The sequence below is a fragment of the Bos indicus genome, chromosome X, assembly GCF_029378745.1.
Source record: "Bos indicus isolate NIAB-ARS_2022 breed Sahiwal x Tharparkar chromosome X, NIAB-ARS_B.indTharparkar_mat_pri_1.0, whole genome shotgun sequence".
NCBI classification, from domain to species: Eukaryota; Metazoa; Chordata; class Mammalia; order Artiodactyla; family Bovidae; genus Bos; species Bos indicus.
In genome coordinates, this window is record NC_091789.1 from 134,662,275 (window position 1) to 134,687,945 (window position 25,671).

General features: G+C 39.5%; 1 protein-coding gene across 6 annotated transcripts in view; it reads right to left on the reverse strand.

Annotated features, from left to right (window-relative positions):
- Nucleotides 1-25,671, reverse strand: part of PPEF1 (protein phosphatase with EF-hand domain 1) — a 158,733-nt gene that overhangs the window by 59,277 nt on the left and 73,785 nt on the right. For 5 of the 6 annotated variants that reach the window (XM_019956382.2, XM_019956383.2, XM_070785214.1 and 2 more), the window contains 3 exons: nt 18,663-18,823; nt 11,224-11,338; nt 6,240-6,286 (listed from right to left, as the gene is read on the reverse strand). In XM_019956382.2, the coding sequence (XP_019811941.1) occupies nt 6,240-6,286; nt 11,224-11,338; nt 18,663-18,823 (323 nt within the window). The remainder of the gene's footprint in view (nt 1-6,239; nt 6,287-11,223; nt 11,339-18,662; nt 18,824-25,671) is intronic. The other variant, XM_070785216.1, reaches the window with a different exon arrangement.

Sequence of the window (25,671 nt, forward strand, 5' to 3'; positions counted from 1 at the left end):
CTGTGATGCCTTTGGGGCCAAAAGCTGCATCTTAGTCATACTGTATCACCAACATAGCACAGTATCTCATTTATAATAGGTATTTAATAAATATATGTGAAATGAAATTTATACTCATCTTTGTATCTTCCCACAGTTTTTACACAGGGCTTTGAACACTGTAGGGACTGGATAAAAGTTTACTGAATGAGTAAATTAGTGGACAGATGCACTTCTGCATATGATCAGTTGTAACAAATAGAAGTCTTAAACTGAACCAGTCATTTGGATGAAAAGAGTAATATGGCAAGGCATCTCAGCGACCCTACATTGTAACTCTCCCTCTCAGGCTATGCCCTGTGTTGGCCCTGGACCAGCCCCAGCCCTGCAGCCTACTCACTCTATACTATAAAAAAGAAATGATGAGGGAGAAACTGTCTAGCAAAACACCAACTGAAAGATGAATTACAATTATGTTTTAATTCAAAGCCTGAGTTTTTCCTGGTTTCTCTTTTAGGTTGATGGAAAGAAAAAAGTTAGAGTACAGTATAAGCTTTGGCCACTTATAGCTTAAAAAATCTCCCACAGGATATAGTTTCCAAACTATTCCCTAAAATTCAAGTTCAACCAGAACTTAAATAAAATAAACCAATTTTAATTAATAATAAAGTACTTTTAATAAATTAAATAATAAGTTAAATAAGGATGAGTTAAAGCCTGGTCACTAGCTGCTTCTAGAAAGAAGAGAGTGAGCCCATGGCTTACACTGAGGTGCCTTAGTCCTGTGTGCTCCCATGAATGAACCAGAGGAGAGCGTCACATGCGGGCATTACCTATCACTGGGCTTTAACACATTGCTGATGCACTGAGTAACAAGAACCAGTCACCATCACAGAAACTCTACCTTTTCCTGAAGCAATCAAGTGACTGCTGTGGTCACAGTGAGCATTTGCTGTAATCCTCATGCAGGCAAGCTCTGCATCTGATGCCTCGAGAGAAACCCACCACTCTCTACCTCTCTCCTCATTTTTAAGGTGTTCTTCCTTTCCTCCTCATCTGCTTTCCTGGCCTATTACTCCTTCCTCACCTGATCTTTCTTTTTTTCATGCTCTCTCATCTTGTACCTAAGAACCAACAACACTCCTCATACTGCAGCACTGCTCAAACGAATTTTCCAGATCAATGAAGTTTATTCCTTTAAAAGCTAAAATACATTTTTAAATTACTTAACCATTCTGGCTAAGAGTTCTGAAAATGGGCCATTTGGTCTCTCTACTTCTTAACAGAGTGTACATCATAGAACTTCAAACTTTCTTGACCATGCAGGTTCATCAATCTAAGCATCCCCTCAGGCACATCCCCTCAGAAGGGCTCAGAACGGAGCTCTTCCCGACACACAGCCCCATAACACTTAATGTTACTGCTTCATTTCTACCTCATTTTGATAGTTTTAGATCTCCTCGTACTGTCAGAAAGAATTTTATTTTTCATCGTTCTCATTCTATCTCACTTTTCCTTTCCCCTCTCACTCCCTAATCTGTGGCAGCGTGGGTAACCAGACAGGCAAACTTACAGGAATAATGTGTCAGATAAGGTTTTGCAGATATATGGTCATTGGGCATTGAGTAAGGGCCTAGAGCTCATCCCGTGAGTAAAGTTCACTGGATTTCTGACAGTGATTTCAAGAGTTCAGAGACCCTTTTTACTTAATTCTGGACTTGGAACCATAGGAGTGATAATAAGATGGGAGTTTGTTCTTTGGACAGGTGGATATCACTGTCCTTTGTATTCAGGTAGAAACGTTGTACCCAGAACAATTTCTGTTCATGGTTTTAGGCCTACTCTACTTGTGTGATCTACCACCATTACTCATTTAAACTTTGGATAAAAAGTAAGACAGAAAAGGCAAATTGCTGACTGTCACAAGTTACAGATCACCATACAGCATAGCTTCTTGAGATGCGTCTGTGTCCTGCCCATTCCTTCCTTGGCCTCTAACTTAGCACACTCCTTACCCACAAGCTAAGTGTCTCACCATCCTCGCAAGGCCACCAGGTCACTCTCCCTTCTCAGACACCATTAATTGCATCATCTTTTCAGTTTCTTAAGATGGAAGCCTGCTGTCATCAATGGCTCTCCCCTTAGTTGTCTTTTTTAAACCAGGCAATTTCAAGATTCTGGTGCATGTAGTTTATTCCATGTCCAGGGTACTTTTTATCTGCTCCTCACTCAAGTCTGTTAAAATTCTAACTCATGGCTCTACTTTCCAAATATCTTATTTCCAGATATTCCTCTCACCTCCCTCTACTCAAATCTATCCCAAATAACAGAGCTTTACTCTTTCATCACTGGGCTCTCAATCTCCACTTCCTGAACACCATCATTGGTTAACTCTCAAAATATTTCTTGTTTTCATGTGAATGCTATAATTTCACCTTAAGTCCTTTTTATAGTACTTCTTACCACCCACCTCCTCCTGTTCAGTCTTTACATTAGAACTTTCCAGTTTTATATATTCCATTTAGTTTTGCCAATGAAATTAAAGAAACATTCTCTTCTCGTGTCTGTGTACTCCAGTGTCCCTTCCCTGATCACACCTTAGTATCTTCAACTACCTCTTGAGAAATTTTCTTTTCTAATTGCCTAGGAAGTCACTTTTCCCATTTAATTTACTCAACTATTTTCCCTTTTCTGTATTTCCCCCAAACCTCCAGAGAAATAATTATCAGATATTCTGCTGTGGTTATTACCCACATGCCTCCACCCTTCCTCCATCCTCAGACTGTAATCGTCAAAAATAACAAGACTGCACTTCTGAACATTTATATGGTGCTACGTGTAGATTTAAACAAATCCCATTCCTCAAACTGTGTAAATGAACTCCCTTCTGCCTTCAACTCATTCAGCAAGACATCCCTCTGGAAATCTTGGCCTCCCTTAGGAACGGTGCTGGACTCCTGACTCCTGCAGGCCTCTGGAAGGAAAGGACCCATTCCTCCCCAGGATGGAGACCTCAGGGTCAGGAGCTGGAGAGGGTTCACCTGCTCCATAGGGCCACCAACAGACCAACACTTTGCCAGTCTTGGATAAAAGCCTCTCGTCCTTCTAGGCTCTGACTAAACTTCCTCTCCTGCTTTTATCTCTCAGGCCTGTGGCCAACTCACTCACCACACCTGCTATTCACGTGCTTGATCTCCTCATCTCCAATATTCTCTTTCATTCACTTCAACCACCGACATTCTGGACTCCACCTTGGACCCATTCATCTCCTAGGACTATACCCCTTGCAACTTCTCAACCATCCTACTTCCTGGGTCTTCACCCCAGTAAGCCTGCTCCCTGATAAATATATACACACACACATGGGCTTCCCAGGTGGCATAGTGGCAAAGAATCTGCCTGCCAATGCAGGAGACACAAGAGACTCAGGTTCAATCCCTGGGTCAGGAAGATCCCCTAGAGTAGGAAATGGCAACCCACTCCAGTTTTCTTGCTTAGAAAATTCCCTGGACAGAGGAGCCTGGCTAGCTACAGTTCATGGGGTCACAAAGAGTCAGACACGACTGAGCAACTGAATACACACACACACACAAATACACATACATATGTATATATGTATATATACACATATACACATACGTATATACATAAACATATATATGAATCACTTTTCTGTACACCTGAAAACAATATTGTAAACCAACTATATTTCAATAATATTTTTTAAAAAAAAGAATATTGCACGTGGAGAGGCACAGCTGCACAAACCGTAAGTTCCCGCCTCGGGTTCCCAGCTTTCCCTCAAGGTGAGCTTGAGCTAGTCCCTTGTTCGCCCCCACGGACCCACAGTTCTATTTGCTGCCCTAAAAGGAGTTATGGGACCGCGGGCTGGAGTGAAGGCTGAAGCAGGGGAGGAGCCAGCTGGGGCCACGTGCTCCAGAAAGAGGCCGCGGGACCGCGCTGTGGACGCAATAATGCAGCAAACCACGGTCTGCCGCTGCTTGGCACTGGACGTGGGGTCCCCTCTGGAGGTGCCAGGGCGTGGTGGGCCAAGCAAGGGACCGAAATGGGGCTGCGGGATGGTGGTCAGTGTCCTTAGAGGAAGGGCACTTTGACCCAAGCACCAGCTCGGGGCTTCCATCGTCCGCTGGTCCAGCCCTCGAGAAATTGCTCAGATTTGGAGATGAGGAGACGTGCAGTCACGTGGCGGAGTCGGCTCTCCGGTTTTCAGTGTATTCTCAGGCTTCCTAAATACGCATGTTGACGTACCGTCTTCTTACTTATGGAGCATTTTGGTTCTTGCTCTCAGGCTCGGGTGGACACGGGTGACTTAGAGGATAGGAGACGAGGGAAACCAGGTGTGTGAGGGCCTGAGGCCATTGTGAGCTGAACCAGTGCAGGTGGAAGTCATCTTGAGGTAAGCTGATCCCCTTGGCCACCTCTGGTGTCCACTCCGTTCTGGTCATCTTGGCGCTGGGTAGCATCTGGGGCCTGAGGCCCTCAGGGCAGGAGGAGGATGAGCACCCTTTAGTTTCCCAAGTCATTTTCCTAAGAGAGCTTTGGTCCTGCTGTTGTGTTAGAAGAGGCAGCTTCGGCGAGTTGGGGACCCATTCACGAAGCCACGGTGAGGTTCCGAACCTGTGCTTGGGAGGCGGGTTTCAGATCCCAGACACTGGGCCCCTTTGTGGTATTGGGCAAGGGCTGGGTGACGAGCCTTCTCTGTAAGTGTGGGACCCCTGGGAGTGAGGTGCTCCTGGAAAGCAAGCACTCAGGCAATAGAGTGAGTCCTCCAGCTGCAGCTGGAGGAGGCCAGTGGCCAGACGTGAAATGGAGAGGGACCCTGTAGGGCAAGGAAGACATTATGCCCTGGGGGTGCTGGGTAGGCCTTGGGCGCCACTGACCCAAGGGCGACCCAGCACACCTGGCTGTAACCCCCAGTATCACTGCTGACTCCAGAGTAGTACATGTGGACCCTCTGTCCCAGAGCTGCAGACTCTTGAGTGTCTGCGTCAGGACCGACTGGGGCCAGGACCCTGAGAGGAGGAAGCTGTGGAAAGAGGAGAGGTCCAGGTCATGAATCCAGGGGAGTTCAGGGCAGGGGGAGAAAAGGGCCAGGCTGGGGCTGCCAGCCAGTCCCTTTCCTGTGCAGACAGAGTGTGATCAGAGCTCAGGCCACGGCACAGAGTCCCAGGGCTCTGCTTCTGCAGTCCCAGCACCGGACTAGGGTCCCCACACCCTTCATATCTCCTGCCTCACCAGTGGGAGAGGCCTCTGTGCACAGCTGCTCCCCAGATCCTGCCAGTGACACCCCATCAGTGAATCTGCCTACTTGGCCCTGTGCAGGGCAGGCGGTACTGGGAGGTTTCAAAAAAAAAAAAAAAAAAAGAATATTGTAGGCAAAAAAGGAATTAAGGGTCATGGAGGTTACGTGGCTTACTCAAGCTCTTACAGTCCCCAAAGAGTAAAACTGATTTCCCGTCATAATAATCAGACTATATTTTCTTTCAGGCTATTTGAGATACCTATGCTGTGACCAATTATTTGACATGCTATCTTGTGGGGAAGACGTTCCGATCAAAAAGAAAGATGAAGGGGACACCACTCTAAAGGTAGAAGTTACCTCAGGATCAATTTTCTATATCTAATCATCCCATAAGCAAATATTTAGGTTGCAGTGCTAGCTCAGAGAGAGAAATGAATTCAATCAAAGAGATGCACAGAAACTCCATGCCAGCCAAGCTGCTTTGTGCCCTCTGTGCAGGCTTCCACAAACAACACTCAAACGAAAAGGAGTCACAGCATTGGAAGAGCAGCTGAGCCCAGCAGTGGTGAATCAGGGTGGAGAAGAGAGCAGTTTGGAACTTTCTATGGGGGACTCCTTTCATGCACAATTAGTGTGCACTGGAGGAGAAGACTGCTGTGGCCTGCTCACTTCTGAACAAAATAACAATAAAGTAAAAAACTGCTCCCCTCTCCATCCTGTGCCATCTACACATTTACAAAGTAATAAAGAACATAAATACCATCAGGCACAAATCCTAATGGATCTACAGATAATACTAATATTAAACAGATACTCAAATCTTTAACTCTTTTTGTGGGGGAAAAAAACCAACAAAACTTTCAACTTCTTGAATAAAAAATATCCTATTACATCTGTATTTGTACATATCCCTAATAAAACTAATACTGTTATCTGCTGTAGTCCTGCCTTCCCCCAACAAAAATGTAAATAAATATTTAGCAAAACAATAATTTACCTTATAGAAGATCAGAAAAAGGTCATCTAGCTTCCCATGCAAATCACCTGAAAATGAAATGAAAAATATCAGTATTCAGGAGGAAACAAGAAAATGCCCTTTGTACAAAAGAATTTAAAACCTGAAATACTGCTGATACATGCCAAGCATTCTCAGGGCATTGGGTTGCTATCCTAAGATGATATTAATTCAAGAGACGGTTTGTTTCCATAGCATCCTGTGGAAACTTCATCCCTTTTCCTATAGGGGGCAGCATCCAATGTCACGATTTCCTATTCATTCCTGCCATTTATGCTGTGCTTAGCTGACTCTGTGCCAAGTGCCAGACTAAGGGTTTACATGAACTATCTTGTTCAATCCTAAAACCACTAGTCAAGTATGGATGTGAGAATTGGACTACAAAGAAAGCTGAGCACCAAAGAATTGATGATTTTGAACTGTGGTGTTGGAGAAGACTCTTGAGAGTCCTGTGGACTGCAAGGAGATCAAACCAGTCAATCTTAAAAGAAATCAGCCCTGAATATTCATTGGAAGGACTGATGTTGAAGCTGAAACTCCAATACTTTGGCCACCTGATGCGAAGAACCAACTCATTGGAAAAGACCCTGATGCTGGGAAAGATTGAAGGTGGGAGGAGAAGGGGATGACAGAGGATGAGATGGTTGGATGGCATCACCGGCTCGATTGACATGAGTTTGAGTAAGTTCTGGGAGATGGTGAAGGATAGGGAAGCCTGGCGTGCTGCAGTCCATGGGGTCGCAAAGAGTCGGACACGACTGAGCGACTGAACTGAACTGATAACCACTCTATGAGATGGGTATTGTTTTCACCATATTCATTTTACAAATGAGGCTCAGAGTAGTTAAGTAACTTACAAAGTTGTCCAGCTACCAAGTAGCAGAGCTGGAATTCAAACTCAACTTTATCTCACTTCAAAACTGTACTGTACTCTACTGCCTACACTAGGAGAATCTCTAGAAGAACAGCAATATTACTTATTTATCATTAAACCCCTAAATGCCTCCTATAGTACCTGCTGCATAGTAGGCATTCAATAATTAAATTCAATTGCTAAATGCACAGCTTTTTAAAGCCACGTTTTCAAGGACATGCAGTAGAATCTGAAACTTAAAAATTCTGAGTAGATATTTGACATTCTCTTAATGAGACTATTAGCAAAAATAAAAATGAAAGCATTGCTTTATAAAACTCAAGAAATCATGTAAATATATGAAGCCATTAATTTAAAAACAAGAGCAAATATGTGAATATTCAAAAGCCATATTTGGATAACTATTTCTAGGTAAATATTTGTCTTTCATAAGCTCTGATCATAAACTTTTATTCCTTATATCCAACTTTATTACCAAATGTAATTTAATTTAGGAATACTTTCCCCAGTTGCTACATTCCCCAAATGCTACAAACAAAATTAACCAAACATATACAAGAGGTAAGTCTAATTATTATGGGAGTAACAAAATAAAAATATAACATCACCAGCACTTATTTATAAAATGACTACAATATTAATATTAAGCAAGGAGATCAAACCAGTCGATCTTAAAGTAAATCAATCCTGAATATTCATTGGAAGGACTGATGCTAAAGCTGAAGCTCCAATCCTTTGGCCATCTGATGCAAAGAGCTGACTCACTGGAAAAGACTCTGATGCTGGGAGAGATTGAGAGTGGGAGAAGGGGACGACAGAGAATGAGATGGTTGGATGGCATCACTGACTTAATGGACATGAGTTTGACCAAGCTCCGGGAGTTGGTGATGGATAGGAAGTCCTGGCATGCTGCAATCCATGGGGTCACAGAGTTGGACATGACTAAGCAACTGAACTCAACTCATTTACATATTGTCTAGGGCTGCTTTTGAGCTACTAGGGCAGAGCCGAGTAGTTGGCCACAGAGACCATATGGTTTACAAAACCAAAATGTTTATCATCCTGTTCCTTAAAGAAGAGCTTGTCAAGCCCTCATCTACAACAACATCCCTCATGGTTAAAGTCACCCGTGTTAAAGATCTTGGCTAAAACATACTCATATGGCCAAAAGTAAGCACTTCATATGGGCTACGGTAGAAGAAAGTTCTGGAGAGCTGTTTTTGACACCTTGATACTGTTTCTTGCTGGGTAACCCAGAAAAGGACCCACCACTTTGAGCTCATCAAAGTGAGATGTGATGATCTTCTCATCAGCAAAGTGAGGATAATACAAACTTCTCCACCCACTTCAGGGGGACATGGGGAGATGATGGATGCCAAGGTGCTCCACAGACCATGAAGAGCTACAGGAATGTCCAGAGGGGTTGCTGCTGCTGTTCTTAATGTTCACTACTATGTGCTGTTGCCACTGGATCCTACAGAGACCCTGGAACTTTTCCGTGATCAGCAAGGCAAGGATAGCACTGGTCACTGGGAGATTTACCAGTCGGCAAAAGCCATTTGTGGAACTTTCAGCAATATGGAAATCAAGAGATTCACTGGCTTCATCTTTAGGAGCTTTCAAAATTGTGTCAAATAGAAAAATGTAGTTTGGAAAAAATGTGACTTTTAAATTGTTTCCAATTTCACATTAGGAGCTTTGAAAAGCTCCTATTTAAGGAGAGCAGCCTTAAAATGGGACTGCAGAGATGAGTGGTTCTTAGTTCAAGGCAGATCCCAAGGATCCCCAGTATCTCAGGTTTCTGGGAGATAGTGAGGAACAGGGAAGCCTGATGTGCTGTAGTCCATGGGGTCACAAAGAGTAGGACATGACTTAGCGACTGAACAACAACAAGAATATTAAGAGCGTATTAATACTACTTCATACTTAAATCTCATTGCTCTCACTCCAAATCTAAGGAAATAAAAATGGAAGAACTTTACTTATTAGTTAAATATATATTTTTAATTATTTTGTTTTCCTAATTCTCTTCAGGATGACTTGTCTTTCAAAGCTTTGGGTAGTCAGAAGTGTTGTAGCTAGCAAGCTAATAAATGAATTGGTTTCAGCATATTAAGAGTTGAGGTTACAAAGATATAACCAACTTCTAGTTGGACAGCAAAAGATAACACTCGATATATCATGTAAAATCCACAGAAAGATATTTTCACTGCATATAAAAATATAAGTACATACATGGTTAACTTTTATAATATAAATGTAGACTAAAACACCTATATTTCATGCACATTAAGAACCATGAGCATGTTTAGATGTGCATGTAAAAAAACTGCAGCTGGAAATTAAAATAATGGTAAAGGTTCATCATAATTTCTCTCCCTTTCCTAATACTGTCTTAAACAGAGGATGGTTTTGAAAATGTGGCCCCGATTTTAAATGATGGCCAAATCTTTCTAGGTTCAATCGGGCTATTAAAGACAATTTAATGAAATTTCCTATGCTATGGAAATGTATGAGCCTGGATTTTCCTTCTACCAATGGTGCTATGTGGGAAAAGTCTGGAAATATTAATAAATGCCCAAGATGTATCTTTTAAAAAATGCAACTGTCCAATCAATCCATTCCCTAATCCCTGTCTTGTGATGGAAAATGAAACACCAGTCAGAGCAGTGCATAATGGGACTGGGATAGCAGATATGGGACTGGCTCTAACCTGGGATGCAAAAGATCTGAAATTCTGACTCTGCCACTAACCAGCTGAGTGAGCTGGGGTGGAGAGAAGAGGACAAGTTATTACATAGAAATGCATGGAAGGCAATACCATTTCTGGGCCTCAATTTTATCCATAAGAACAAGGGATAGATCAGCTGACCTCTGTAAGAACCATTCAGTCCTTACACTTTGTGATTCTAGAACTTACATGCCCTCTAATTAATTCATGTCTTCTTCTAAATCCTTTTATGCAAAGACAAGTCTCCAATGGCAACTGGAGGTGTACTAGAAACATACAGGAGCAGATCACAGTCTCTGTTTGGCTTATTATATTACACTTTGAGAGCAAATCTTGCCCTGGCTCCACAGGCTTCATTGGCTGGCCTGGCTTCCTAAGCCTCATAACTCCAAATTCTTTATCTGCATGGAAAGTAAAAGCCAATGAGGCCTTGAATAAAAGTTCCCCCTGCTGAGATGCATCATCTGGTAGGCAGAGATGTGGTAGCCTGATCAGGTTGAAACTGAACCATTAAGGACTCATCAAAAGCCTGAGTCCGGGCATGACATGGAGCATATACTGCTACATCAAGTCTCTGTCACCACTATCAGATGCTAGAAATGGAAATGGTTGAATTAGATTGTCAAATCCATTCTACCTGCCAGAGTAAAAGAAACATGGGCTAATAAGTGATTTGGAAAATAACAATCACTGTGTTGTAACCTAAAGGCTTAATTAGAAGTTAAGAGAATTGCTGTTCCTTCCACACACTCCATTCTCAGACAGTTGCAAGCATGCTGAGCACCAACTGTGTTGAATTTCAATGTGTACTGCTTCCTGAAGCAATATCCTGCCAGGCTGGCCTATATGATAACAAAATCTCAGCTCTTGTTATTTAGAAGAACAAGGAAAAGATTTTTGGGACATTCTCACTCTTCTAAAAGCTGCAGATACCAGCTGAAAAATCTCAAACAGCAGCCGAGGGAAGAGAAGAGTTTAATCTCCACCCTGCCTTGGGCTTTTCCCTTCCCAGCAGAAGTGGCATGCAGAGGCCCATCTAGAAAAAGCAACATGGAACAAAGACAATGATAGCTAGATGGAGAGCAAAGAATGCTTATTCCACCCATGGGTAGTTTTCTGTATTAAAATGCTGCCTGCCTTTATAAAAAGCTAAGAGTTCTTTAATTTCTCACATAATTAATTCCTGCCAGCTGGTATGCAAAACAAAGACAAGATGGGGAACAGTAGTATCATGATAGATAACTCTATATTAACACTTTTCCCTCAATATAGTCCAATGTACACAGTTTTCAAGTTAGGCCAATGATGTAGAACCAAGAGGCTCCTAAATATTAATCTGGCAACTGGGCTCTGGAACTTACCACAGATTGTTATCTCTTTGGATGGAGATGTGTTTGTATGAGTGAAATTCGGCATTTGCTGCAGGACTTTCTTGGTTTCAAACAGCACCTCTAAGACATAATAAGCATGAAGTATCTGTGAGGGTGAAGAGGAAATAGATATAATGAACTAGGAAGAAAGGCATGAGTGCATAGAAAGCAATGTATTATCCTGGCACAGTATCTGGCACATAATAAGCCCTCACTAGAGATTTGTACGGAGAAGGCAATGGCAACCCACTCAAGTACTCTTGCCTGGAAAATCCCATGGATGGAGAAGCCTGGTGGGCTGCAGTCCATGGGGTTGCTAGGAGTCAGACATGACTGAGCAACTTCACTTTCACTTTTCACTTTCCTGCATTGGAGAAGGAAATGGCAACCCACTCCAGTGTTCTTGCCTGGAGAATCCCAGGGACGGGGGAGCCTGGTGCGCTGCCGTCTATGGGGTCGCACAGAGTCGGACACGACTGAAACGACTTAGCAGCAGCAGCAACAGCAGAGATTTGTAAGTTGAATGAACGAATGGTTCCTAGCATGTCTATAGTCTCATGTTCTTAATTAACATCACCCATTCACAAAACATTTCTGATGATTCTTGGTCCTTAGAACCCAAGAGAGGAAACAGGGAAAAAAGGAGACTCCCCTGGCCTAAGAAATTAGCAGGCAAAAACATAAAGAATAAAAGGAAAGGCAGGAAGAGAGAAGGAGAAAGAAAAAGAGGGAGAGAAAGATTGGACAAGAGAGGCTTCTTTGCATTTCTGTGCGACTTCCTGCCCCCAGGCTGGAAGCTAGGTGGGGGTGCTGGGTTAGGAGACCTCACAAGGCAGCCAGACAAGCCTCAAGGGACTCCTGAGCCAGGTGCCCCTGCTGTGGCTCAGTATTTGGTACACAGATGTGAGGGTACAAGCCAGCAAGCACATTTATACACAAGTCTAAGTGTAAAACGTACTGCAAAGTCAAGTAAACAATTCCGATTATCTCCTGTGATGACTATTCATTCCTTGGTCTCCTCCAGTTACAGTGTTGATGAAAGCATTGTTTTGGACAGATTTACTGGGTTTTCTCCTCCAGGCTTTTTGGTTTATCATTCTCTTTTTTAATTATAAAATATTCCAAATACATAATCCAAAAAATGATGTAGCTGATACAAACTTAGTTTTCTCCAGTGGTCACATATGGATGTGAGAATTGGACTGTGAAGAAAGCTGAGCGCTGAAGAATTGATGCCTTTGAACTGTGGTGTTGGAGAAGACTCTTGAGAGTCCCTTAGACTGCAAGGAGATCCAACCAGTCCATCCTAAAGGAGATCAGTCCTGGGTGTTCTTTGGAAGGACTGATGCTAAAGCTGAAACTCCAATACTTTGGCCACCTGATGCAAAGAACTGACTCATTGGAAAAGATTCTGATGCTGGGAGGGATGGGGGGCAGGAGGAGAAGGAGACACCAGAGGATGAGATGGCTGGATGGCATCACTGACTCAATGGATGAGTCTGAGTGAACTCCGGGAGTTGGTGATGGACAGGAAGGCCTGGCATGCTGCGATTCATGGGGTCGCAAAGAGTCGGACACGACTGAGTGACTGAACTGAACTGAATACCACTTTATGGTCAGAAATGTTTGTACCTGTATTGTCCAATGCAGTAGAAACTGGTCACATGGGGCTATTGACCACTTGAAATGGGGCTAGTCAAAACTGAGACATAATATAAGCACAAAATACACACTGGATTTTAAAGATTTAGTATGAAAAAAAAGTAAAATATCTCATTAAAAACTTTTAATACAATTACATATTAAAATGATAATTTTACATGTTGGAATACATAAAACACATTATTAAAATTAATTTCACTTTTTTCTTTTCACTTTTATAATATTGACTACTGATGGTTTAGTTGCTAAGTTGTGTCTGACTTGCAACCCCATGGACTGTAGCCCGCCAGGCTCCTCTGTCCATGGGATTCTCCAGGCAAGAATACTGGAGTGGGTTGCCATTTCCTTCTCCAGGGGATCTTCCCGACCCAGGAATCGAACCTGGGTCTCCTGCATTGCAGTCAGATTCTTTACCTACTGAGCTATGAGGGAAGCCTAATATTGACTACTAGAAGATTTTAAATATGTATGTGGATCACATTATATTTCTATTGGACAGCACTGACTGGTTTAGATTATTGGAGGCTAAGAGAGGTTGTTATCTACATACTGTTCAGATAATGCTTTAGGTGAGCTTCCTAGATGGCTCAGTGGTAAAGAATCTGCCTGCCAAGCAGGAGATGCGGGGTTTGATTCCTGGGTTGGAAAGATCCCCTGGAGGAGGGCATGGCAACCCACTCCAGTATTCTTGCCTGGAGAATCCCATGGACAGAGGAGCCTGGCAGGCTACAGTCTATGGGGTCACAAACAGCTGGACACAACTTAGGGACTAAATAACAACAACAATGCTTTGGGTATCAGATTTAGGACAGATGGAACCCTTTGGAACAATCCTATCTCATGGTGTCCTGAAGTTTCCATTTCCAATTAAAATAATGAAATTATTTTCTAATCAAAAATATTTAAGTTTGGAGAATTTTCGTGATTAAATAATTAAAACAACAACAACAACAACAGGAAGCAGGATTTGAAGCAACGTGAGAATTAGGAAGAAAGAGAAGGGACCCTGGATGTTGATTAGTAGGGAGCAAGCCCTATTTCCTATCTCCCCACACCTAATGGATTGATAAGGATTCCCCCCACAAAAGCATTTTAAATCTATTCAACTTGATAGGGTGAGTCAAACCTTGAATGTAACCTTTCCTTTAGCCACATTTTAAAGGAACAGGCAAAACACTTTGATAAAATGATTTACTAATATATGAACTGGCATTTATTTAATTTACTGATTCCTAAAACTGGCTTCAGTGTTACCTTAGCTTGCCACTGTAGACTTTTTGGACCATTTGTAGCATTAATAAGAGTAATTGCTGCCTGAAAGGGCAGCTGTTTTAAGTTAAATTAACAAATATTCATTGAGGATATATTGCAACAACAGAAAATTCCTATTATGAAAATAGTTTTTCTGGGTCCTTTTTCAATTGTCTAAAATCACGTTGGTTATATTAGTCCCTACAGAGCCAGTGTACTTCTCTTTCAATAGCATTTTAATTGTGTTTACAATTGCAATATTAAATACTACTCAAAAGAGTTAACTCATGTTGGTTTATATGCTTATAAATATATTCAGATTAAATGGCAACTCAAATAAAATATTCACATTCTTTTTAAGGCACTTAGAGAGGAAAATAGTACTTTTAAAGGATTTTCTTTTTTAAAAAGTAACTAGGGAATTCCCTGGCTTCCCAGTGGTTAGGACTCCATGCTTTCACTGCTGAGGGTGTGGGTTCAAGCTCTCGTTAGGGAACTAAGAGCTCGCAAGCTGTGCAGCATGGCCAAAAAGAAAAGCAACTAGTTTTTAAACAGAAAAAGAAAAGTTCTTTGTAAAGTTGAAATACAAATTTAAATAGCAAAAAGAAGCATAACAATGAAAAGCAATTCTCCTTCTTTGCCAGACATCAGTCCCCTTTCCCTATCCCACAAAACAGCCACTGTTTGGAGTATCTTTCCAAAAAATATTCTATGTACTTACCAGCCTATAAAAATCAATATAACTACATATGAATATGTAAACATATATATAAGCACATAATTCCTTAAATAACATGTGGTATATTCACACAAAGGAATATTATTCAACCAAAAATAGGAATGAGGTACTGATACATGCTACAGTATGACTGAACCTTGAAAACATTATGCCAAGGAGAAGCCACCAGGCACAAAAGGCTACATATGATTCCATTTATATAAATGTCCAGATTAGGCAAATCTGTAGAGACAGAAGGTAAACTGGTAGTTGACAGGGGCTAGGGAGAAGGGAGAAATGGGAAGTAACTGCTTAATGGGTACCAGGCTTTGTTTTGAGGATGATAAAAATGTTCTGGAATTAGACAATGGTGATGGTTGTACAACACCGGGAATATACTAAAAACCAATGAATCATACACTTCATTTAAATTGGTTTAAAAAATCAATTTTATGTTATGTGACTTTTATCTTAATTTTAAAAAACCAATATATATATATATATAATGCTTATTAATTTTGTTTAACAAATAGGAACACACTGTACACTATGTTGAATCTTTTCGTCTTTCCTTAACAACACAATCTTTTCATTTTTATAAAATCAAAACTGTCTATCTTTTCAGAGCTCCTTGGATTTTGGTCTTATCTTTTACATCCTTGAGCATATTAAGCGTACTTACTTTAAAGTCTGAGTCTGATAATGCCATTATCTAAAAACTCTATAGGTCTGTTTGCACTGTTTGTGGTTCACCTAAGTTTTCTTTCGTGAATCTTGCATCTTCCTATGCTTGGTTAACACTTGTATTAAGTTCTGGATATTGTATATGAAAACTTGAAGAAATAACTTGAAGCCTATTTTCTTACAGAAAGGATTTATATTTTCTTTTGGCAGGTGGCTAGGAGCATTAGCTGTCCAGGATGATCTCAATTTTAGGAATTAGATGATTGAAAATTTTGCTTCAGACCCTACAGAGCCAGTACTTTTCACTCACTCTTACTCCTAGGGTATGCCCTTAAGGTCAAAGTGATGGTTTCGGGGTGATGTCAGAAAATAATGGAGCAGGTAGTTCCAAGATCCCATCCCTCTGCAGAAACACTGAAAAATCAAGCCAAAAAAACAGATCGAACAAACAAACCAGTCAGATCCAAATTCATCAGAACTCTGGAAAATAGTCAAAGCTCACAGCAACCAAGGAAATGTTGAATCAAGAAAGAGACAACTTAAATATGGTTCAGTCAATCACCTGGTGGCTCAGACGGTAAAGAATCTGCCTGCAACGCAGGAGTCCCAGGTTCAATCCCTGGGTCAAGAAGATCCTCTGGAGAAGAGAATGGCTGCCTACCCACTCCAGTACTCTTGCCTGGAGAATTCCATGGACAGAGGTACAGTGCATGGGGTCACAAAGAGACACAACTGAGCAACTAACACACTAAGTAGAAAGCAAAGGCTATGACAGATTTGTAAACAGTCAAGCCAAGTGGTAAAGGAGTAGTATACCAACACAGAGCCAGTCTGCAGAGATTAGATTTTTCGTCCTTCCCTTCTTTCTTTTCCCCTTTCCTCCTTCCTTCCTCTGGCCTTTCTCTCTCTTTCTTTCTTTCTTAATGGCTCTTGGTGTTCAAGGAAATCCTTATCAAAACATTAAGTGAGTACAGGCTAAAAGAAAAGAAATTTCAGGGGATTTCCCTGGTGGTCCAATGGTTAAGACTCCACACTTCTACTTCAGGGGCACAGGTTCAATCACTGGACAGGGAACTAAGATCCTACATGTTGCATGGTATGGCCAAAAAAATAAAAATATTAATAAAATAATAAATAAAACTAAAAAAGAAAAGAAACTTCAGATACCCCTCATACAACTATACCTAAAAGACATCTACAGAATACTCCACCCAACAACAGCAGACTACACATCTTTACAAGGGCTCATGGAACATTCTCCAGGACAGACCAGATGTTAGGCCACAAAATAAGCCTCATTACATTCTAAAAAACTGAAATCACACAGAGTATCTTCTCTGACCACAATGGAATGAAACTAGAAATCAGTAACAGAAGGAAAACTGGAAAATTCACAAATATGTGGAAATTAAACAACGTACTTTTGAACAACTGATGGGTTAAAGAAGAAATCACAAGGGAAATGAGAAAATACTTTGAGATCAACAAAAATGAAAACATAACATACCAAAATTTATGGGATACAGTGAAAACAATGCTTAGCAAGAAATGTATGGCTGTAAATGCCTACAAAAACAAAGAAAAATCTCAAATGAAAGCCTAACTTAATGCTTAAGGAGCTAGAAAAAGAAGAGCAAATTGAACTGAAAGCCAGCAGAAGAACTAGAGTGCAGATAATTAAATAGAGAACCAAAAAATAAGAGAGACAATCAACAAAACCAAAAGTTGCATCTTTGAAAAGAGCTACAAAGTTGAGAAAATTTTACCTAGACTGGCCAAGAAAAAAGAGAGAAAAAGCAAATAACTATAATCAGAAATGAAAATGGGAACATTACCACTGACCTAAAAGAAATAAAAAGAATTACAAGAGAATATTATGAACAATTGCATACTAACAAATTAGATAACTTAAAAAGATGAAAGGGACAAATTCCTGGAAACACACAAATTATCAAGACTTACTCAAGAAGAAATACAAAATCTGAACACATCTAGAACAAGCAGAGATTGAATCAGTAATCATAAAGTGCAAGACCCAAGAGCTTCACTGGTGAACTCTACAAAACATTTAAAGAAGTAACACCAATCCTTCTCAAACTCTTCTAAAATACAGAAGAGTAGGAAGCAATTCCTGACTCATTCCATGAGGCCAGTATTATCTTGATATCAAAACCAGATAAAGACACCACCGGAAAAGAAAATACAAACCAATATCCCTTACGAATAAAATGTAAAAATCCTCAACAAAACACTAGCAAACCAAATCCAACAGAATTTTTAAAGAATTACATACAATGACTGTGGGATTTATTCCAGGAATATAAGGGCGGTTCAACATAAGAAAACTAATCAGTGTAATACACAGCATTACTAGAATGAAGGGGGAAAAAAACACACAATAATCTCCACTGATGCAGAAAAAGCATTTGACAAATTCCAACACCTTTTCATGATAAAGCCACTCAGAAGACTAGGAATAGAAGGAAACTTCCTCAACTTGATAAGCATCATTTATCAAAAAAAAAAAAAAAAAAAAAACAGAATATTAGCCAGACATTAAAATAAAGGAGTACTGAAACATACTATGCCATGAATGAACCTTAAAAACATTATGCGAAGGGAAAGCAGCCACATACAAAAGTAAACATATTATATAATTCCATTTGTATGAAACATTCTGAATAGAAAAATCCATAGAAAGTAGAACAGTGATTGCCTGGAGTGGAGGAGGAGGGAATGGTAATGGGTGTGGCACTTCTTTGGGAGGCAAAGAAAATGTTCTGGAATTTGATATTAGTGATTGTTGCACAATCTTGTGAGTATACTAAAAAGCACTGAATCATACACTTTAAAATGGTGAATTTTATAGTATGTGAATTACATCTCAGAAAAAGAACAAGGAAATACTGTGAGCCTATAGACAGAAAGGAGGTTTTTGTGCACCTTAAGAAACTTCTATTTAAATGGTTAAACAAAGCAGAGGGTAGCGCTCACTTTATGTGAAGTTTTTTCCCCAAGGGAATGCATTTCTGCTGTAGTGTTTTCATTCATTCAATAGATAGTTATTGAACACATGTTATGTACAAGAATAAGGACAGTATCTGCTTCCACTTGCCTGTTGTTGCTTGAAGGCCTCAATAAGTAAATCAATGTCCGTAAAAGTGAGAGGAAATTGCAGCCGAGGACCACAGTAGGAGTCTGGGATTTCTATCAACCCCAAATAGTCTTGTCTATCCTTGTCCTGGATGCTGCTACCAAAAAGGCGAGTTACTAATCCTGGAAATGGAAAGACAGGAAAGGGGGGGGGGCAATCAACATTCCCATACTTAAAATACAATTGATACCTTCTTGAATATCTAGCCCATGTAAAGCACTGTGTTAAATGTTACACATACCAAGATATCCCACACATAACCATGAGGAATGACTTGTTCTGAGATCAGTAGGTATATTCACATGAATCATCATTATTCCTTCCTGGGTGGACATTTTACCAAAGCAGTGAGTTCATTAGTGAGGAGGAGAGGATGGCGCACAGAGAAAACTGATCAATCAAGGTATTTTGATGCTCTGAAGGGCTTTCCAAGTGGCTCAGTGGTAAAGAATCTGTCTGCCAACGCAGAAGACTCAGGTTCTATCCCTGGTCTGGGTACATCCCCTGGAGAAGGAAACAGCAAGCAACCCACTCCAGTATTCTTGCCGACCAAATCTCATGGACAGAGGAGTCTGCCAGGCTGAAGACCATGGGATAGCAAAGAGTTGGACACGAGTGAGTGACTGAGCACAGCACAGCTCCAGTTCTACCTTTTTTTTTTGCGCACTCTAATATCTTAGAGTTTTACAAATGAGGCTGAAGATGCATTGTATTTGATTCAAACATCTGTAACTTTTCAGGATCCACAGAAAATTAAATGGCAACATTCAATTTTTTCCTGTTAAATACTTCAAATTTTACTTAGCTGTAACTGATTTGTTTCTCTCATCACATAAAAATAAATTTTCTGACATGATTTTTCTTTCTTCTTGGTAACAAAGTAGATAAAGTTACATGACCAAACACAGGCAGAAATTCCCAAAGGGCCTCTCTCTGGCAGAGAAATTTCTGTGTAACAGATTACCTGCACTGCTCATTTCAGTAGGTGCTGAAACCCAGGATCTCTTTCTTGCTAGACTGCCTATGAAACAAGAAGAGAAATCTGGCCAATTCAGGTGGAGAAAGATGAAAAGGGATATGGCAGACTGATTGCAAAAGTATCCCCCATTCTCTATTCCAACCTCTGGTCATGCCCTTTTTAAATAAGATTCTGCAGCCACCCTCATTCAGAGCCTCTTTCTCCAGTCCTTGAAGCTGGGTTGGGTTTGTGACTTGAGTTCGATTGAAGAATGTGGTGGAAATGTTATGTATCAGTTCTAAACCAAGGCCTCAGGGCGCCTTGTATGCTTCCATGAAAGCATGCCACTCCCACAAAGCCAGTCTACTGAAAGCTCCAAGATCATGCAGAACAGAACTGAGTCATCCTAGCCAAGGACACCTAGATCAGCCACCAGCCAGCAGACCTGCAAACACATGAGTGAACTCCAGCCAAGACCTGAAAAACTCCCAAATCAAGTCTGCCGAGATCTGTAGAAGTGCTCAACTAATCTGTAGACTTGTGAGCAGAAAGAAATGTTTATTACAGGCTACTGAGTTATTGTGGTTGTTTAATACACAGTATTATTGTGGTAACAGATAAGTGACATGGAGGATGATAACATACTCTTCAATTCATTAACACTGAATTGCTACTAAGCTCATTAATCAGAAGCTCTCTATAGGCTTGGAAGGTACAATGTCAGCAGATATAGACAGAAAACACCGCTTTTCATAATTCAGTTAGAATGAGAGATTACAATTAAAAACTAAATGAAATTTCCTTCTACAGTCATTATATTTGGTAATTTTAAAATGCTTTCTAAATTATTGTGTACCCCAATATTTTGGGGGGACAGTTGATGATGCTTTATAAGAAATTAAATTTAGGAGTAACAATGTCTGTCTTCACTGAGATACAGCAGAGGCTATTTTTCTCATTTGGATACGGTTTGAAATTTGAAAAAAATTACTATTTCATTTTATGTTTGAAAACTAGAAATGCAGAGAAGCTTCATAAATTTTATCTCAGGTTCCTTTTGTAGGCAGAAAAGCCAAAATATTCTACCTATCTTAATGATCATTTCTACTTGGTAGTCTTTCTTAGAATTGCAGTTTACTGAAAAAACAAACAAAAAAACCCTTTCCTCTTAACTCTACATACTGAAAAATTAAGCTCTTCTTGGGAAAACACAACAAACAAACAAAACCAAAAACAACCCTGTAGTTTCACTATATCATTTTAAAACTAACTAACTGAGTAATCCCAACTGGTGAGGTATAAACAAGAAGTGACTCTCTTTTCCCGATCACTGCCTTCACCAGTGTTCTGTCAAATTTCCCTTTCTCATCAGCTAAGTGACACATCATGTCAATGCCATCAGTTCTGGTTATTAAAACTCAGTCATGTTATTTAAGACCATAGTAAAAATATTGTTTTTCTTCTTTAAAAGAAATACAATTTGGTCCTTCCTTTCATGCATCTGACGATTCTCACTTCTTTTAAGTTCAGTGATAAATACATGAAAAAGCACCATTTCCCTAAACCTATTCTTAATCAAAACTGCTCAATATAAAGTATCAGTAAACATCAAGTCATAATCCTTCTGCTGTTTTTTATCCACATAAAAAAGAATAAAATAGATTCTCTTCCAAATATGGGTAGCTAATGTGGGTCAATATATGAAAACAATCAAAAGCTTTAACATTTCTAATTTACGTACTATCCTTCTGGGCTGTAACTATTGTAACAAGTAATAATAATCTAATGAATGCCAGCAACATAAGAATATTTGCAAAACATATAATTAGAATTAATCCTTACCTATTTGGTTTACAATTCTATCAACGTGAATCTACAGTAATTAAATATAATAAAATCCTAAATTACAATAGAATTATGCCTTTACAAGTTGTTCTAAAGAAAATACCTCACAAATACCCCCTACACACAATCTTTTCTTTTACCCAGTACAGACTCAAAATCTGGACAGGGAAAAATCTAAAGCCCATAATTTAAAAAAAAAAAACAACACAATTTCTGCCTCTACCACCCACATGTCACTTTGAAAACAAGCTCCAGACATTGCTGGAAAAAGAAAATCACCAACTGAACCATGTTTATAGTTACTTCATTTCTGAATTATGAATCTGGATTAAAACCTTGAGTGTCTATACAGTAAGTTAAATAGATGTCAAAATGACATTTTTTAAAATTCAACACCTGTTCTTGATTTTTTAAAAAAACTCAAACAACTAGGAATGGAAGGCTACCTCCTTAATATGTATTTTTTAAATGCCCACTTTCACTGTTTCATTTTAACACTGTTCTGCTATCTCCAGCAAATACAATAAACCATGAAGCAAAAATAAGAGCAGTGACTACTGGAAAGAAAGATACAAAAATAAACTTACTTTAGATATTGAAATATCTAAACTCAAGGAAATCAACTGAAAAACTTCCAGAATTGATAGGAGAATTAAAATAGTACAGAGGTTAATCTCACTGGTTTGAACCACAGCTCCACCACTGATAAGAGGAGTAACTTTGTGAGACTACCTTTGTAAGACTTAGTATTATAAAGACGGATGATAATAATATTAATTCCACTGGTTTGTCATGAAAACTAAATGAAATATCTGAAGCACTTGAAGACATGGCACATGGTATTTAGTAAATATCAGTAATAATAAAAATTATTATTTAATGTTACTGTAAATAGTAACACAGTATAAAATAAACAGAAACCAAAAGCTTTATTAAATACTAATCCGGTCCCATCACTTCATGGGAAATAGATGGGGAAACAGTGGAAACAGTGTCAGACTTTATTTTTTGGGCTCCAAAATCACTGCAGATGGTGATTGCAGCCATGAAATTTAAAGACGCTTACTCCTTGGAAGGAAAGTTGTGACCAACCTAGATAGCATATTCAAAAGCAGAGACATTACTTTGCTAACAAAGGTCCATCTAGTCAAGGCTATGGTTTTTCCTGTGGTCATGTATGGATGTGAGAGTTGGAATGTGAAGAAAGCTGAGCACTGAAGAATTGATGCTTTTGAACTGTGGTGTTGGAGAAGACTAGCGAGTTGCTTGGACTGCAAGGAGATCCAACCAGTACATTTTGAAGGAGATAAGCCCTGGGATTTCTTTGGAAGGAATGATGCTAAAGCTGAAACTCCAGTACTTGGGCCACCTCATGCGAAGAGTTGACTCATTGGAAAAGACTCTGATGTTGGGAGGGATTGGGAGCAGGAGGAGAAGGGGATGACAGAGGATGAGATGGCTGGATGGCATCACTGACTCAATGGATGTGAGTCTGAGTGAACTCTGGGAGTTGGTGATGGACAGGGAGGCCTGGCGTGCTGCGATTCATGGGGTCGCAAAGAGTTGGACACGACTGAGTGACTGAACTGAACTGAATAATCATTAGGTTGAGATAGTGGGGAAAATATCTTATGACAGCAACAAAAAATATAAAATACCTGGCTTGATAGGACATTTTGATTGATCTGGGAAGTAGAAAGAGAAGTCAAAATAACACTTTCACTCACTCCATCCTACTCCCCACTTCCACCAGCCTCTGTTAAAACCACCGCTATTAATATATATAGGCTTTCTACCTGTGAGAGGAGGCTAATGCGAAAAAGCAACCTGGGGAATGGATGTGTAGAGTCTCCCCATCAAGTCCTATGGATTAGTTTTGAGCAACCAGTAGGACATGCAGATCACCTCTCACCTCTGGAACACTTAGAATATCTCAGGGTACTCGGTGGCTCAAAGTCAAAACCATTAATCTGGCCCTCGTATCTGGAAATGTTAAAGTGACCTTGTGGTCCCTAAATATATCCTGCTTAAGGGTCACAGCACTTCCGCCAAACAGGGCTAGGTACATTTGGGACATTCCCACAAAAAAGGGCTAACAGAAAGCAACCTACAGTAATGTACAGCATGGTGACTCTAGTTAACAATATTCTACTCCATATTAAAAAGTGCCAAGAGAGTGTATTTTAAAAGTTCTCACCACACACACAAAATTATAACTGTCTTTGATGCATGTATCATTAAATAACTAACACTGTGGTAATCATTTTGCAACATATACATATATTAAATCATCATACTTTACACCTTAAATGTATGTAAGATTATGTGTTAATTATATTTTAATAAAGCTGGAAAAAAAATTTTAAGTGAAATTAACATATAGCAATAATATGTAAATCTCTTTTTCTGATACATATAATAACTAAATCAGTATGATTCATGGACTATATAACAGAGAGATGTATAAGATAACAGACAACCCAGAAATATATCCTATTACACATTTTTAAATGAATATATTGAACATTATAAAAGAGTCACTACAAATTACAATGAAAAGATACATTATGAAATAAATGTAGGAAAAATTAGGTAAACTACTTGGACATTTGCTTTGCAGTTGTGTTTTTTAATTATTCTCAACTACTAAGCATCAAAATTTCCTTGTTTGTCAAAAATTCAAAATTTATGAAATGTTAACATTTTTAAATTCAAATCATAAAAAACTAGAAAAATAGGCATAGTCATCCACATTTGAAATATTTTAGGGCCTTCTAAGTTAAAACCAGGAGTCACAAAGAAAGATATTTAGGATTCATTTTGATATTTGGCAAAACTAATACAATTATGTAAAGTTTAAAAATAAAATAAAATTAAAAAAAAAGAAAGATATTTAGACTTGAAAAGAAAAATATTTTAAATAATTAATGGATGAAAATTTCCTAAACCTGACAAAAATATCAACTTCGATATAACAGAAGCTCAGTAAACCCCACTCAGGATAAATAAAAACGAAACCTCATCAAGGCATTTTATGGTTAAAACACTATTTTTCAATGATGTTACTTTGGTTATTTTGTTTCTTCCCCACCTCCTTCAGATGATAGAAGGGGACGATAGAGGATGAGATGGCTGGATGGCATCACCAACTCAATGGACATGAGTTTGGGTAAACTCCGGGAGTTGGTGATGGACAGGGAGGCCTGGCGTGCTGCAGTTCATGGGGTCGCAAAGAGTCGGACACGACTGAGCGACTGAACTGAACTGAATACAATTAAGTTCACTTGTCACAGTGTGTATTCTATTTGGGAATCACATTCTCTCTTTCTTCCTGTTTTTAATTATTTTTTTAGGGATGTGAAATATTACTATGGTTCTAAGAATCAGAACTACAAAAAAGGTCTTCTCAGAGAAATGTCACTTTTCTCTCATCCCTCCTACCTAATCCCCATTCTACCTGTTCTTTCTTCCCTGCTCCCACTCATCCCTCCATTCCCTCATTCCCTGTAGGTAAATATTGCCTTTCATTTCTGATTTATCCTGTAGGTTTCTTCTGTATTTTTACACAAATGAGCATACACACACACACTCATATCAGGCAAAGGTTTCTTAAGCAGGATACAGAAAACATTAACCATAAAAGAAAAAAACTGTTCTACATTAAAATCAAGAATGTCTACTCATCAGAAGATACCACTTAAAGACTAAGGGGATGGATAAAAGTCCTAGATGGGGATCAATATTTGCAATAAATTTATCTAACAAAGATTCACAGTCTCATATTCAGAATACTTACAGAACTCCTACAAATTGGTAAGAAAAAGGCAGATAATCCAAAAGAAAAATGAGTAAAAGACCTGAACAGGCATTTTGACAAAACCAGATGTCCACATGACTGTTAAACATTCAAACAGGTGAGCAACTTCTCTGCTCACCAGGGAAATGCCAATTAAAGCAGAAATGTGGTATCACTACATACCCACCAGAATGGCTAACATGAAAAGGACTGATAACTTCAAGTGTTGATGAAGACACTGAACTACTAGAACTCTCCTACACTATTGGCAGTATAACTTGTAACAACAATTTTGTAAAACTGTTTATCAGTACCAAATAAGGCTGAACATATGTATGCCCTGTAACTGCAAATCTCCTTTCCTGGGTTGT